General features: G+C 36.2%; 1 protein-coding gene across 1 annotated transcript in view; it reads right to left on the reverse strand.

Annotated features, from left to right (window-relative positions):
• The window catches only part of MALRD1 (MAM and LDL receptor class A domain containing 1), a 759,283-nt gene that overhangs the window by 662,602 nt on the left and 78,502 nt on the right, over positions 1-18,179 (reverse strand). Inside the window, 2 exon segments of the mRNA XM_077896425.1 lie at positions 2,785-2,883; positions 11,720-11,865. Of these exon segments, the coding sequence (XP_077752551.1) occupies positions 2,785-2,883; positions 11,720-11,865 (245 nt within the window).

Raw genomic sequence — 18,179 nt, forward strand, 5'->3', positions numbered from 1 at the left:
AAAAGTAATTTTGTACAGTAACTCAAATATGAGAACTCAGAAGGTATTAATACCTACCATAAATCTCCTTCATATTTGATATTTCCGTTAATTCAAAACAGTAACAGCATCTCAACATAAGTAAGAAATAGTAGCTTCTGGCTCCCATGTGTTCTGTTTGTCCTATCTCCTGGCCATTCCATGGAAAAATGCCAAGTTTCCAACAGTAACTTGAAGGGACTTTTGAAGCTCTTAAAGTTCACATCTTGAGCAAGGAATGAGTGGGTGTAGGAAAATTTGTGCATGTTGATGCCATGTGCTGGCTATACAAAAAGCACAAGATAATTCACAGAAAATTACTAGCTTGTTGTTAAAAAAGGAGACTCAAAAGAAAGTTTCCTGGTTTTAAAGTCCTTTCAAAAAAACATTCCGAACTGTATTAGCTTCATGTGATTAGTTAGGGAAAAAATGTAATTTCATAAAATGAAGACTTTAATCATATCAAAGCACCCAGGATCAGTTATCTCCCTGCCTAACTTTACCATTTTATAATGACAAACATCTGCTATTCCACGAATATAACTATTATTAACATGTTCCAATTAGGAAGACTGGCTGGATTTTCTGATTACTCAAGAAGATAAGAATTCAGTTTGTTTGCTTATTCTGTAACTTTTATGAAAGAAAGTATTACATATTACCACAGACTTGTAAAAAAAGTAATACTATATTCTTAGCAAACTCCTTTGGGAAAGAACATTAAGCTATGTGTATGTCAGACTATAAATAACCTTCTCTCGCTATCTAATTCTACTTCCTAAACCAACAAGTATGATCAAGTAACCCAAATATCCCTCCCTCCAACTCAGAAGTCCTAACATTCAAGCAGATACAGACAAAAGAGTAAAAAACAAACACCTCTTCTGGCCATCTGTTGACGGCTCTTCGAAACACTTTTCTAAAAAGCAAGGCAAACCACTAACTCAGTATTTGAGGCCTTGGGAGGTTGAGTACTTGGTTCTGAGAAATAAATCAGCAAGGGTCTAAACTGCTGAGGATTTCACAGAGGCCCCACCACAGCTAAGTTCCAAGTTTAAGCAACAATAGAGAAAAAATGCTCCCAAGTGGAAACAATCATATGTTGAAACAATCCCAATGACCACAAATTAATGGCCACCAGTATACAACAATGGAAAATGTAGATCATCTTTCAAAAAGAGAAGATGTTTATGATTTCTGATTTCATCTCAGAAATTTCTAAAAAGCCTTAATGTTTGCTTTCAAATTTCTGCAGAACAACTAGACTTAATGCATTTTATTGTTTTGTATGCAATGCCTTATGTATATAACAATGGTGATCACATCACTTCGGCATATGACCTTGAATTAAAGCTAAGCAAGCTTGTAAACTACTTTTACAGAGCAAGTAAATGCTTCAGGAGTTCTCAAAAAAAAAAATCTATATCTATCACATAGGATTTAATTGAAATCAAACAAAGGAGAACAAGTATAGAGTGCACTGGGTGAAGTGGAAGTGGAGTCCAGGAAGTTATTTTAAATGTAATCCCCACAGAGAAATGGGCAGGGAATAACAAGGGGGAAAAAAAGAGAGACAGAGGACAATCCACTAAGAGATCTGAACACTCCCATTTAGATTTATATCAAGCTGAACATATAATTAGATTTATTCCTCTGAACAATATATAATTTGTCACCAGGAATGCCTGCATAAACTGCTGGACCCCCACATTTATGGATGATGAATTTAGTATGCAGCAGTATCAATATGCATTGTCTTCTGATAACTAAAAAAATAAAATACACTGAAATCCTGAGGGCTTAGAGGCTTTCTAGAACTCTCTAAAGGACTGAAAAGAAGGCAAGCTGAACAGAAACATCAAATGTGGGTGTTAGTTCTATGGAAAATAGCAGAATTCTGTTTAGTGAACACCTATTATGTGGCAGATACTTTATTTAATGACATTTTAATCCTGACAAATGGGGCACCTGGGTGGCTCAGCGGATTAGTGTCTGCCTTCAGTTTAGGTTGTAATCCTGGGGCCCTGGGATCCAGTCCCACATCAGGCTCCCTGTAGGGAGCCTGCTTCTCCCTCTGCCTGTGTCTCTCTGTGTCTCTCATGAATAAAACCTTTAATAAAAAAATCCTGACAACCATGGGAAAAAGGTACACTAATATTATGCTTCCAGTGCAGACACGGAGCCTCAGAGTAAATATAATCTGTGGCAGAACTGAGGTTTGAACCAAGTCGGCCTGACTCAGAAGCCCTTCTTTGCTTTCTTCTCTATTGTGCTGGCAAAATGGACAGAGTCTGTATGGTCTATGTTTACTGGGCACCACCAAGACTAACTGAAAAAAAATAAAATTTCACAAAATGTAATAAATTTTTTCTGCACATACTTAATCCCTCTTTATTCCCCTTTTCATCCTACTTTCCGCTAGCCCTTGTTTGGCTTATTTTATTCTACATAATTAAACTTGTGGCCAAAATGATCAACAGTTGTGGCAATATGTAGCCACAGCTTTGGATTACTAGAAGGACTATATGGGAAGAATACAAAATGACAGAAATATTCTTTGATAGGCCCCAAAAAAGAACCATTTAAGTTATATGTTGCAAATGGTCTTTGGAAGGACATGACATTTCATGTTGAAATAGCTCATATAAATCCTCAGTTCGTCATGAAAATGGCAGTAAAACATAGCAGGCATTTACTAGCATAAGTAACCCACACCTAACAGTTTATACCACAGAATGGCCAATGGAAATTCCAACAACTGGTGACCTGACATGGGGTGGAAGCAGTGAGTGCTTTTATAAGAATAGGACTTCCAAGCTTGGCCACTCTTGGAGATTGATGTGATCTGAAATAAATGAATGATCCTACAAAAAAAAAAAAAAAAAAAAAGGAAAAGTCACATGGATATAAATTCTGAAATCAAATTAAATGAAGCTTGTAAGCTTACAATTAGATATTCAACATGCCCTCATGAAATTCTCATGAGAACATTATTTTTAAGTTTCTTCACAAAGGATGTGAGCCTGTGGAATGAGTTTGGTTTCTCCTGGGGCTTACGTGTTTCACATTGTTGTCTGTGCTACTGGGGATGAAAGCTTAATTAAAGATCTAATCTGAGCATTAACAAAATAACTGCTTTTAGATTTTAACTACAGTGGATGTGCTCATGGCAAATGTACAGGGGGATAACATCTCTTAGCAGCTCAAAAGATCACACATTCTGAACTGCTGTCAGGGGTAGTTTCATTGCATATTAAAAATTTACAAGGAAGGTTATGTGGAACAATGTCAAGGCCTGATTCTGCCCTTTGATAATCAGGAAGTGATACACAACTTGGAAAGCACAGTATTTTGACTGAAAAATACCATATTCAGAAAGTGATTTTCCTAGATACAGGGCAGTGCTCACTACACAGAAAGGAAAGGATTTCCAAAATAAACTGTATTATTTTATAGCTACCACCACCTGTTTAACCAAGCAATCAAAGTTGCAAATGAGCAGTATCATCTCTGAATGAAAAAATAGAACCAGTTTATATGGGCTTTTTTAAAGTAGGCTCCACACCCAATGTGGGGCTTAAACTCATGACCCTGTGACCAAGAGTCACATGCTCTACTGACTGCATCAGCCAGGCACCTCTATATGAGCTTTAAGATCCCAAAACCAACAGAGAAGAATAAAATTTCAAACCAAGAGTGATAGAAACTATATAAGTTCATTAAATTCTGTTTCCCTAATTCAAACTAAGAGTGATAGAAACTATATAAGTTCATTAAATTGTTTCACCTATAAAAGAATAGCATAGGAAAAGAGGATTTTGAAAAAAATTATCCCAGCTTAAAAATCCTCAGGTTCAACTAAAAAGTCTCATAAAAGACTAATCAAAATTCTAGAAAATAACAAATATTCAAGGAACCTAGTCCCCTGATCATTTAAAAGCAATATATAAAAATTTCAAACAAGCAGTTAATAAAGGAAGGCACATATAAACTAAAACTCCAATTCTAAAAGAAGCAAAAGGTTTAAATAAATTAGCTAAGCCACAAAAATGACCGGAAAGGTGATTTAAAAAATCTACTGGAAATTTATGGCACCGCAGTTGAGTTTTATTTTTAAGGAATACTTGTAACATTATTGAAGGGATCTTAAGTCTTAGAGAAATATGGAGAACTCCTTGACTCATTTTATATTGTCAGATATCTCTAATTTAAAAATTATGGAAATGGAAAAATAAGAAATAAACTTCAGAGTAATGTCACTCATGGCCATAGATATAAAATTCTAATTATAAAGTTATCAATTACATTTGAGATCCTTATAAAAAATATAAGTCTTGACTGATAATATTAAATCAGTCAGGACTATAAAAAATATTAGTCCTGACTAATCAGAGCTTTCCAAGAATGGAAGCTGAGTTTAATTTAGCTGCTCTATCAACATAGTCAATCAGATCAACAAATCAAAGGGTAAAATCAGACTCAGATCAACAAATAATGAGAAGACTGAAGAAAAAAAATAGCCATTCCCAATTTAAAAAAAAGAAAATATTAAAAGTAAACAATTAAATGAAGACTAAGACCAACTCCAAAATAAATATCCCAAATGGCAAACAGAGCTATTTTAATTAAATAAGAAACCAGAGATTTCTATCCTTATTAATAACAGATATTACCTTAGACTAACATTATCTTATAGGCCTAGTGAATCTGATAGTCTTGAAAATAATAAATTATAGTAAACATAATAGAAAATAGAGTTCTCATGTTTTGCCAATAATATAATAGTAAAAGTAGAAACTCCCAAGGCTTCTATTTTTAAATAATTACAATATTAATAAGAGAATTTGGTAAAGTAAATAGAAACAGATATTATTTTTTTAACTTTAGAATAAGACCCTAGATTTAGAAATGGTGAGAAATATTCTCCTCACAATTACAGCAATACAAAAAAATAAGTTTGAATAACTTTAAAAAGAAAAGAACAGAACTTTAATGAAGAAAATTATAAAAACTTGTGGAAGACCATAAACCCTCTGATTAAATAGAAATAATATAGTTTTAGATGAAAAGATATTAAAATATTAATTTAATGAAAATGTATTTGAAAGCTAAATAAAATCCTAAGAGAATTTTAATATTTATAAAACAAAAGGACTTCTAGGAAAATGTCTCTGGATTTACTTTCTTATAAGTCTTCTATGCAGAATATACTAAGAGAACAATGGGATAATAGTATATCAAGGAGATTGTTCCTGGTAATCTGAATTGTTCCATGTAAAATTCCTGTACACCCACAAACCCAGAAGGGTGACATGACTACATAGTACAAGAATTAAAGAATGAGGGGGTCAGCCTCCGTGCATTACACTGTCCGTGCCAACCACAACCTCACCTTTTGCAAAGCATGCACCTGCTTTTAATGCAATGGTCTAGAAGGGACTCTACATGATCTGAGAACATGTAGAAACCAGATTTATAAATATAGATACAAATATCATGAACCAATATTATGATATATAATAAAAATCATGAATACCATAAACAAAACCAAGTAAGATTTGGTTCATAAATGCAAAGGTGGTTTAATTTTTTAAAAATTCACCTTATGAACAAACACAAAAGATAATGATGATATGATTATAATGATACAGAAAAAAATCTGACAAATTTTAACATAGGCTCATATATACAGACAAAAAATACATTATGAATAGAAGGGAACGTTTTTATCTAATAAAACAAAACAATTTTTCAGCACATATAGCACTTAAGGTTGAATTACTGAAAATTTTCTTCTGAAATAAGAAGTATAGCAGCTATCACCAGTTGTATTTAACATTTGTCCAGAGTCACTAGCCAGTTCAATGAAACAAAGAAAACAGAAGGCTTAAGATTTAGAAACAAGGAAATAAAAATCATCATTTGCAGAGAAAATAATTGTGAACCTAGAAAGTAAAAAATTTTTAAAATAATATATATATATACACACACACTCTCTTAACTATAATAAAATTAGCAGTTATTGGATACAAGATCAATATTTAAAAATATAATTGCACTTCTATATAATAGCAACACCAAAAAAGTTAATATAACTTATAATAGCTGTAAGCATATCAAAAACCTAAAAAAATTAGTGTTTTTTAAATCTACACACCAAAAGTTTCAGAACATTTAGAGAAATTAGAGATGACCTAAATAAACTGAGAAATTAGAGACATTTGAAAAGATCATTTGTCAATAAAATATAAGTAAGGGTTACAAATAAGAAATCACTTTATACCCACAGATTAGAAGAATTTTAGAGAATATAATGCCTATTGCTGATAGACAAATGAAAAAAGGCATTCCTATTTCGTTAGTGGAATTTTAAGTATTAAGATTTAAGGGGAGAGTACATCTTAAAAATATATAGTGCCAGTCATAGTCATTTACTGCATGGAAATGAAAGCATCCTATATAAGAAAATGTGTACAAGAATGGATCTTGCAGCACTCTCATGATATTGTCACTCAATAGGATAGATACATTTTGCCATATCCAGACCAAAGAATTTAAGCAAGCAACAAATTAGGCTGCTTCCACTTCTAGGCAATGTTGAGTATCAGGGACAAGATTCAGTCGTCTTGAACTAGCCAAAAACAAAACAAAACACACAGAAAAAGACACCCATACACGATCCATTAGACATTGGTTTATGTAGCACAATGAAAATATAGGAACACAGGATAATGATCTCTCAGAGAGGAAAACCAAATGAGCTAAGCCATACTATTTCCCTAGCTTACCACCTAAATAGAGTTTCTAGCTCTATGTAGAAAGGTAGGAGCCAGGAGGAGTATGGTGGTGTCTTTAAGTTGAAAAGATGGAGGTGCTACTTTGGGGAGACTCAAGTGCCTAGAGTTCGTAAGGCAGCATACCAGGATGACAGGGCTGCAAAGAGAGAGAGGTCCAGAGATCTGCAGAGTCTCCTCTTTCCCCAAATCCCCACCTGAGCAACTGACCAGTGCATGGACGTGAGAAAACTATCTGAAATGGGCCACTGGAACATTTCCCAGAGGTCACAATGGGCCAGAAATGGAAGGCTCTTGTACCTATCACCAAAATGAAAAAAAAAATTATACAAAAGGATTGGATGGAGCACTCAAGTCAAATGAAAACTTATGTCCAAACAAAAACTTGTATGCAAATTTTGCAGAATATTCGTAGAGACCAACATTTAGGAAGAACCCAAATACCCTCCAACTGATCAATGGATAAACAAACTGTGCTTTATCGATGTAATGGATTACTACTCAGCAGTCAAAAAAGAAGGAACTACCACTGCAGTCAACAACATGGATGAGTCTCGAATCCATTCAGCTAACTGCAAGACAGATAGACTCCAAAGGCCACATACTGCAGGATCCTATGTATAGGACGTTGTGGAAAAGGCTAAACCATAGGGATAGAAATCAGATCAGTGGATGTCAGTGGCTGGAAATGAGACAGACGTGGACTATTAAGCTTTGGGAGGGGGGAATGGAACTCTGTTATATCTAGAGTTTTCTGATGGCTACACAATTATATATGTTTGTTCAAACTCAGTGAAGGTTGAATTTTATTGCATTTAAGTTATACTTTAACAGATGGACAGGGCCCTCAGATACCTGGGTGGGGTGCCATGAATGGCAGGGTCCCTGATACTGAAGGAGGCAGGCTGTGCCATCATTTGTGTAATGCCCTTCCCATAATAAAGTCTTCCAAGAGGTCACTCCACTAATAAAAATAAATATCATTATATATTATATAATTAAACATAATATTATATAATTTAAATATTTATATAATATGTTATATAAATATTACAATATAAATACATTAAATATATATAAAAAACAGAAAAAGTAAAATACAAAAGGACTGATGACTTGGAGGAATTGCCATGAGCTATCTTAATAAAGGAAACAAGATAGAGATAATAGCTACAATAAGATCTCATTCTTTGGTAAAAACAAACAGTCGCCAAAATACCTATAACTTTAAATGTATACATATCTATTATATATACATACGTGGGCATGAGCATAGATAAAGGTCCAAGATAATTAACATGAGTTGCCTGTTTGGATATTTAATAAGGTAACAACTAAGAACTGGAAAATAAGAACCAACCAAAGAAGGAAGTTTAGAAAAATCAAGATTTTACCCTAAAAAGAAGAGCTAGATAATGTCAAGCTGTTCATCTCTTACATAAAGTTACATTTAGGAGTGTACATATAGGAGGAAAAATACTGACAATTAAACAGGTTTTTAAAGAGCTGTAACCCACAGACACAAATGTCTAAGAACATAATAGGTTGATATAAGTCTACAGTCTTAAATGTGGGAACCATGAGTCTGACCCTGCTGCTTCTCTCCCAGAATTCCCACTTCATTTGTCCTTGCACTTCCTGGTACTGATTTTTCCCCTCCTCATTTATGATGTAAGACCACTAGTGATCATCTTTAAGTTTGATAATGACAATGATAGGTGAAGAAGAACAGACTGGATGGAAGAGGTACTCCCTGATGTGCCTTTTTTTTTTTTTTTTTGAGATTTTATTTATTTATTCATGAGAGATACAGAGAGCGAGGCAGAAACATAGGCAGAGGGAGAAGCAGGCTCCCTTCTGGGGAGCCTGATGCGGGACTCCATCCGATGACCCTGGGATCACAACCTGGATCAAAAGTAGGTGCTCACCCATTGAGCCACCAAGATGCCCCTGATTTACCCTTTCTAGAGAACAGCTGTAATTTCTTTGCTGCTCTCACTTTCAATTTTAAAAGCCATCCCTAGTTTTATCAGTTTGTTACTTGTTAACATTGTTTATATCATAGATAAAGAAAAATGCATCCTTCAATATTTAACAAAGGGGAACTTTTAGAATCATTTTTAGCATAAATCATCATTAAACAGTAATTATAAGATGTCAGAAGACTGCTTATAAATGTTTTCTAATTGTCAAAGTCCTGGTGGTATTCCTAGTTTTCTGACCAGAATGCACAACAAATAGATTTTAACATTGAATAGGCTTTTACTCTACAAAAAACCTTCCCAGGAATTACTTCATTTAATCCGCATAATAATTTTACCTAAAGGATAATTTGATTTTCCCTATTTTCTAGCTGAAAAAAAAAAAAAAAGAGTACAAAGGCATTTAGCAGATTTGTGCAATGTCAACAACATCCTAACTTAGCCTTGGGCAACCAGTGCTCTCTGCCACCCTGCTGTGGGAGACGTCACCTAAGGCCACCATACGCACTGAATAGCTTCTGGAATCACTGCATTGGTTTAGCCCTGCATATGGTTTCCCTAGGACTTCCACCCATTCATGGTTATCTACCCAAGTCTTGCACACTCTCTATTCCCCTCATCTCAGCAAGATTATTTTTTTTAACAGAAAACTGATTTATTTGTAACACAGCCCACTCCCAACACTTTGATAAACATACATGTAGAAAGAGTCACACTTAGCCATTTAGCCAAAGGCAGAGCTTCATGGCTCTCAAAACAGCAAGCCCATCGCTCCCAGGGACCCAAGTGCAGGGCCAATCTGAACACACCAACAGACAAGCTCCCAATGAGGATGGCCCTTGGTCTCAGAGTCTCACTCTTCCCGGACACCTCTTAAACATAACTGCAGGGGTACCTGTTGGCTCAGTGGTTGAGCCAGCTCAGGCTGTGATGATGGGGTTCTGGGATCGGGTCCCACATCAGGCTCCCCACAGGGAGCCTGTTTCTACCTCTGCCTATGTCTCTGCCTCTTTCTGTGTCTCTCATGAATAAATAAAATAAACATGCAAAATAAAAAACGTTTCTTAACTGCAGCCTTCTACCCCGCACCCCTCACCAAGCCAAGTCCCAGCCTCTGAGCCACTGGAGAAGCTTCGTTTGTAGGATCACCGACATGCTTCCGGCCTTACAGAAAGTGTTGTGTCTCCGCCTTTTAGAACAAAACTAATTGGTCACATGCTTTCATAGACTGAATGGTCACCATGGTCCTCCAGAGAAATTTCACATTCCTAAGCCCTCTGTAATTCCCCTCTTTCCTCGCCTGCTTCATCATTTCTGTACTCTGCCCAAGCATGTGTCTCTCAACTAGAACCACCTGCAACTCTCCCATCCTCTTCTAGCATATTCCCTCAATTAGAACATCTCCCTTGGCAGCTCTCCTTCCTTATTTCAGCCTTTCTGGCAACTTCTCATTTCCCTTCATGCTCAGTTCAGGAGTCACCTCCTTCAGGAAAACATCTTGATTCCACCTGAGTCACCCTCCATCTCATATAAAACATTTATTATATCTTATTGCAAATCCTCATTTATTTGCTTTGGTTACTAGACCTCAGACCACCCCAAAGGCAGGGAGAATGGCTTCCATCTGTGTACCCCAGGTCTAATATAGGATATATTCTCAGTAATTGGTTTTAGAAAAGAAAAAGAAACAGTATATGAGCTTGAGGAAAATGGACTATTAACTTAGAGTTCCAATAATTAGTCCTGATTCACACTTTAATCCACCACAGAATGTTAAAAAATAAGGTTCATTGGTACAAAAAAGAAAAATTAGGACCTTACAGCCTTGTCAACTAAACTGGGTTTACAGTTTTAGACAACAGATGGATGGCCAAAGTCTCACTCCCTATTCCCTTGCATGCTTCCCCACCAACTCCAGTTTCCAATGGTTGTAATTTAAAATACTGTCAACACTGTTAGTTCAAGCATACCTCTTTGGAAATCTCAAAGGAGAAATAAATAGAATAATCTCCAAGGGGGCTATATGAGCTTAAAGAAGATCGACAGTACAGTTGTATTATTATAAAGTTAATATGAGACTCCTGTACCTAGGCAATGACATCCACACAAATGAGAAAAAGAACAAAACCCTTCTGATTTCCTTGGAGATTCAGAAATCCTTATTGAAATGTTACGTGTCCTTTGCTCTATTTTAATAAGCGATGTAAAAATTGTAATGGTGGTTAAAAATACATGAGAAAGGGGATCCCTGGGTGGCGCAGTGGTTTAGCGCCTGCCTTTGGCCCAGGGCGCGATCCTGGAGACCCGGGATCGAGTCCCACGTCGGGCTCCCAGTGCATGGAGCCTGCTTCTCCCTCTGCCTGTGTCTCTGCCTCTCTCTCTCTCTCTCTCTCTCTCTCTCTCTGTGACTATCATAAATAAATAAAAATTAAAAAAATAAAAATATTTTAAAAAATACACAAGATAGAAGATTGTTACAAAGAAGCTTTTAGAATGATTACATTGCATTCAAGTATTTGTCAATTTATTTTTATAGATAGTGCTAAACCTCTGTTCTCTATTTCCAGAAGGAAGATTAAACTATTTTTTTCCTGTTTTGCAAAAATTGGGTTGCTCTAAAAAGAAAGCAAGGCTACTGTACATGAGTTCTGGCAATTAGAGGAAATTATCGGAAGACCTGCCCCCCTCGCCATGCCTTCAACCCAACCTTGTAAAAAGTGAGACAACAAAAATCTTGGTTATTGAAATAATACTCTTTTCAGGAAACCCAATTAATTTCAAATTATCATGTTGGAGAGTTTCCAGCAAGACACACCAGAGTCTCAGGCATATGGTCTATAACTAGAAATGAAAACGGATAGTATCATCATTTGGCAACATGAAAGAAAGGCAACAAAATGTTTTTTAGGAGGAATATATCCTATCATGACTTGTGTTTGCCATGTGATCAGCATCCTGAAGGTGGTTCTCTCCACTGGCCAATCCTTTCGTGACTTCCCAGTGTGAATCTTCTGTGAGAAATGGCTCCCAGCTGCAGAAACCAGACTCAAAGTCACACGTGAGATGATTTGCTGCTCCACATGGAAAACCAGTGAAGAGAAATTAGGTAGGAAACTTAATTCCTGAAACACTTATTTCATATTAGCCAACCAACTCCGGAGGGCTGAATGATCATTTCACTTTATAATAAATGTTTTCTGATTATCCGAATAGTTTTACTTTTTCCAACAGCATAACTTTCCATGTGTTGGGTGAGGTATCACCCTTCTATATGCTTCTAACTAAAAGTCTGGCACATTTCATCCTGGCTGGCCATCTCTATTGTACTTAGAGATGCAAGGTGAAACTACAGCTTTTCAGGGAGTTAACTGATTCATCTGCCAAGACTAACAAGATTCGCCTGCCGAGTTAGTAGTTTTAAAAAGATCCATTTGAAAGAGGGGAATGGATTCTGGACAGCTGAATAGTTTGTGGCTGGCACCTTGGTATTCATTCCCTTATGCTATTTTTAACAGTTTCTCAAAAAAAAAAAAAAAAAGTCTAGGCACTTTGGAATTGCAGGTAAATTAAATACTCTGACCCTTGCTTTTGTTTGCTTCTTAATACACAACTAAATAGTTGGGAAATAGTTAAGTTTCTTTGATCACAAAAAAAAAAAAAAAAACATATGGAGTTTCCTCAAAAAGTTAAAAATAGAACTACCTTTAGGATCCAGCAATAGCCCTACTTGGTATTCACCCAAAGGGCACAAAAATACTGATTTGAAGGGATACCAGCACCTCGATGTTTATAGCAGCATTATCAACAGTTTCCAAATTATGGAGAGAGCCCAAATGTCCATTGACTGATGAATGCTTAAAGAATATATGGTATATACATACACACACTGACACACACACTGAACTATTATTCAGCCATAAAAAAAGATTGAAACCTTGCCATTTATAATGACATGGATGGAACTAGAGAATACTATGCTGAGCAAAATAAGCCAGTCAGAGAAAGACAAATACTATATGATTTCACTCATGTAGAATTTAAGAAAACAGATGAACATAAGATGGGGAAAAAAAAGAGGCAAAGCAGGAAGCAGATGCTGAACAAAGTGAGGGTGGGTGGGGCATGGGGGTTAAACAAGTGATGGGGATTAAGGAGGGCATTTGTGATGAGCACTGGGTAGTGTAAGTGATAAATCACTAAATTCTACACCTAAAACTAATAACACTATGTTGACTAGAATTTAAATAAAAACTTGAAGAAAAAAATAATGCAAAGAAATAACTTAAGAAAAGAGGAACTAGTTCTAGATTAAGTGGGTGTTTGGGGTTATTAGCTTCATGGGTCTTTACCAGTTTCGCCACCAGATTAGTGAGATACAGTAGCAAGACTGAGCAGTAACCTAGAAATTCTAACAACTTGATGTGTGCTTTTGAGGAATTAGTTTTTATGTGTTTAAATTCCCTTTGAATGAAATAAGAATCATAGTATCAGGCTATCTTAGATAATAGCTTGGGGAATAAATCAGTACAATGTAAAAAATTATTTCTTTTTTTAATAATAAATTTATTTTTATTGGTGTTCAATTTGCCACCATGCAGAATAACACCCAGTGCTCATCCCGTCAAGTGCCCCCCTCAGTGCCCGTCACCCATTCACCCCCACCCCCCGCCCTCCTCCCCTTCCACCACCCCTATATTCCTTTTCATGCATAAGCTTTTTTACAACACTGGGAGAAAGGGGACAAAATAATTCTTGGCCAGACTATATCCAAAGTCTTAACAAGCTCCCTAGGATCCAAATGCTATCTTAGTAATAAGAACAATAGACATGTTACCAGAAGTTCCCAGTATGTGCCAGGTTTGTGGGTAGTTTGTTTGTTTGTTTGTTTTAACATATATTACCATTAGACCTTTCAAATACCCTCCACAGTAAGTGTAATCATCCGCTAAAAAGAAAAGCTGCTCTAAGCAACTTGTCTGTGGTAAATTTAGTAAATGGAACATCCAGGCTTTAAAATGTCTGACACCAAAGCTTATATACTATGAAGCCTCCCGAAACCAGGGATTCCATCATCATATGCCTGCTCTTATTATTTTCAATTTTAAATAATATGACCAAATTCAGGCACCCAGGGGACTCAACTTGTTAAGTGACCAACTCCTGATTTTGGCACAGGTCATGATCTCAGTGCTGTGAGATCGAGCCCTGCATCAGGCTCCAGGCTTGGCTCAGAGTCGGCTTGAGATTCTCTGTCCCTCTCTGCACACCCTCCCCTCACTCAGGCTCTCTAAATAATAAGTAAGCAAATAAATGAATAAAATATTTTAAAAAATTATAATATGACCAATTTGACCATTATAATGAGTAAGCTCATTGTATCTTAACTATCAAAGGATCTTCAAATTTCTATAAACAGGGACGCCTGGTTTCACGACTAGATAGTTCATTACTAGCATGGCAATTCTTAAAACACTCAAGTCCACTATGCAAGTAATGCTGCCACTTAAAATTTCTCTACATGTCAACCTTTAGATCTCAGAGCTATGCTTGTTTAGCTAGTCATATAATGGATATAGAATATTATTTTTTTCTTTACAAGCAAATACTTTATTCTCCCTTAAATAGATTTCCCCAAAGATAAATATGAATTAAGTGCAGTATAATGAAAAAATGTTGTGTATCACCTAATGGTGAATCAATATACAAGGAAATGTCACTCACCCATATACCTAGCTGAAAATCTATTGCTTCTGAATGTGATTTTCTTTCTTTCTTTCTTTCTTTTTTTTTTTTTTTTAAATTTATGATAGTCACACAGAGAGAGAGAGAGAGAGGCAGAGACACAGGCAGAGGGAGAAGCAGGCTCCATGCACCGGGAGCCCGACGTGGGATTCGATCCCAGGTCTCCAGGATCGCGCCCTGGGCCAAAGGCAGGCTCTAAACCGCTGTGCCACCCAGGGATCCCCTGAATGTGATTTTCTTTACTCGGCTCTGCCTACAGGGTTTATAGGATATCACTGACAAAAAGTTACTCCTCAAAGAAGACTCTCTTCTCTTTTTTGCCATAGACTTAATCACCAAAGACCAGCTGTGATGGTCTCTCTGGGCATCAGGAAAATCCTCTGGTCTTGTTCCTTGGTTCTCTATGAACCTTGCCTCTTCTAAGTCAATTGGTAGAGTGCAGAAATACTCAAGACTCAAAATACATATCTGACCTCTGAAATGTGCTTAAAGGTTCCAAATACTTGGTTTTGGACCTGATCAAGAAACCCTTCCACTTACTTCCAAGGGTACCTTTCTTCCCTGAAGTACACTTTCCTGGAATAGAAAATCTTACATTAAAAAAAAAGAAAAAAAGAAGAAAATCTTCCATGGGTAGGGTGACCACACATCTGGGTCACCACAGTTTATGCCTATTGTCCCAGCATAATAAGTAATACCTCTTCTTTTTTTTTTCCTTTCAACTGTTCCTATTTGGCTGATAAATTCAATATTGCTCAGTAGGGGGTCAATAAATTATACATTGGGGGATTCTGAGTGGTTCAGTCAGTTAAGGATCCGACTCTTGGTTTCAGCTAGGACTGTGACCTCAGGATGGTGAGATCCAGCCCCATGTGGGACTCCACGATCAACAGGGAGTCTATTTAAGATTCTCTCTCTCCCTCACACCTCCCCCATTCATTCTCTCTCCCTCTCTCAAATAAATAATTTTTTTGAAAAAGCTGTATATTAATACACAAAGGAAATAAATCTGTGCAAATAACAATCTTATGCACTGCAGGTGACCACTGAAGTTAGAAGTAACCGTCGGATTCCTCAATGAGGCAGCATACGGAAATGGCAATAAGGCCAGTAAGCATGTATGGAAAGTACAACGTGACCCAAGCATCACCAAATCCTTCCACAGGCTCTTCACAACTGTACCTAGGTCACTGAACTGCAAAGATACGAAGATGTCAAGACAAAATAACTTTGGATTGGATCAATGTTGAAGTGTGGCTTTAGAAGAAAAGTTGATTTAACTATCCAGATATTTCACCAGGTAAAATGTCAATCATTGCACTTCCCACAAAACATGCAACACCCTGTCCTTTGAAAAATGAAAATTAGTTTTTAAAATCCATCACCTTCAAAATATATGAAAGGAAAACGATGCAGTCATCTCTATAAAAATCTTGGTGAGGGATCCCTGGGTGGCGCAGCGGTTTAGCGCCTGCCTTTGGCCCAGGGCGCGATCCTGGAGACCCGGGATCGAATCCCATATCGGGCTCCTGGTGCATGGAGCCTGCTTCTCTCTCTGCCTATGTCTCCGCCTCTCTCTCTCTCTCTGACTATCATAAATAAATAAAAAAATTAAAAAAAAAATCTTGGCGAATTGCTCATCTATGAGATAATGACATTTATCTCAATATACTTCAAAGGACATTTTTTAAAGCTAAATATTCTAGAACCTAACTGCACTATAAAATATATATCAAATTTCAGTCACCGAAGTTTAGATTCTTCCATTAAAATTTCCCTACATAATTCAAAAAGTTTAGAGTGTAGTTATAAATATCTGAAGAAAACCAGGAGATCCAATGTGTCATTAGAGACACATTCTGGCCACTAATAAATGCTGATTATGCCATATAGAGTAAATGCTACCTGTCTATAAAATCTAAAAAAGCATCAATTCATAAGTAGAATATATTCATTACAAACAGTGATTTTGATTATTTTGTTGCTTTTAACTTTCTGTGATTGTAGAACACACTTCACAATTTCTAATCAGAGCATGAGAAATGCCACTGTTCATAATTTTAGTGAAATTTTGCTGAGTTCACTTGAGTAATATTTTAAAATTATGACAAAGCTTTCTCTTGCATATTTAACCACTGCATTATATTGGCAGGAGAGAAAAAATTCACTCTGGTAGCTGGGGAAATTCTTCTGGATCATGAAAATTAAAATATTTATGAATCATCTAGTTCAGAAGTAAATCAACTTTCTATTATATTAGAAAAAAATATGTATAGGGATAAATGGAGAATGTTCCATTCAATAAGCATATACTAGGTCTTAATATGATACAAACATTTTGTTAATATTTATTGAGTAACCACAGGATCTTTTCTCATATATATGTGTGTGTATATATATATGTATATATATGTATATATATATATATATATATATATATATATATATAGGAAATAGGAAATTTTTAGCACAATTTTTCTTCAAAATAAAAAAAAATTCAGAGACAGCATCACAGAATACATTAAATGCACTGCATTGGATTCTTAGTTTAAGAGTCTTTCCCTTGAATATTGTACCAACTTTCACTTGAATATTGTACCAACTTCTTCTGTAAAGTGTCACCATTTTTACAGCATTTTCTTTTTTAAATCTTTAAAAAAAATATTTATTTAGAAAGCAAGAGAGCAAGAGAGCAGGCACACGCATGCAGGGGTAAGTAGGAGAGGGAAAGAGAATTTCAAGCCGACTCCACACTGAGAGTGGAGCCTGACTTGAAGTGTGATCCCACCACCCTGAGATCATGACCTGAACTGAAATCAAGAGTCAGATGCTTAACTGACTGAGTCACCCAGGTGTATTAGCATTTTAAAAGCTCTATAAAATTCCTACAATTAAAAGAAATTTTTTATCCTCCAGAATTTCCCACACAATTTTGATTTGAACATAAATCTGTCTATCCTTCCTTTTTTTTTTTTTTTTTTTTTTTTTTGGAAAAAAATAGTCTTTTTCCATGCCACAACTGAAAAAGATGTATACTTTTTCTTCTTTTGTGATAAAACATTGATGGCATAAAATTGACCTTTTTAACTATTTTTTTAAATTTCTATTTATTTATGATAGTCACAGAGAGAGAGAGAGAGGCAGAGACATAGGCAGAGGGAGAAGCAGGCTCCATGCACTGGGAGCCCGACGTGGGATTCGATCCCCGGTCTCCATGATCGCACCCTGGGCCAAAGGCAGGCGCTAAACCGCTGAGCCACCCAGGGATCCCCCTTTTTAACTATTTTAAATGTACAGTTCAGCAGCAAGTACATTCACACTTTTGTGCATCCATCACCATCACGCATCTCCAGAACTTCATCTTTGCAAAGTGAAACTCAATACCCATTCAACACCAATGTACCATCTTTCCCTCCCCCGTCTCCCCTGGCCTCCATTCTGCTTTGTTTCTATGAATCTGACTCCTCCACGTACCTTATATAAGTAGAATTATACAATATTTGTCCTTTTGTGACTTATTTCATTTAACATAATGTCTTTTAGGTCCATTCATATTGTAGCATGTGTCTGGAAATTAGGAATATTTTATATGTAAATTTTTCAGCTAGCCAATGTATATACCCTTTGGTATGTTTGGAACAAG

Source organism: Canis aureus, chromosome 5 (assembly GCF_053574225.1).
Source record: "Canis aureus isolate CA01 chromosome 5, VMU_Caureus_v.1.0, whole genome shotgun sequence".
Taxonomy (NCBI): Eukaryota; Metazoa; Chordata; class Mammalia; order Carnivora; family Canidae; genus Canis; species Canis aureus.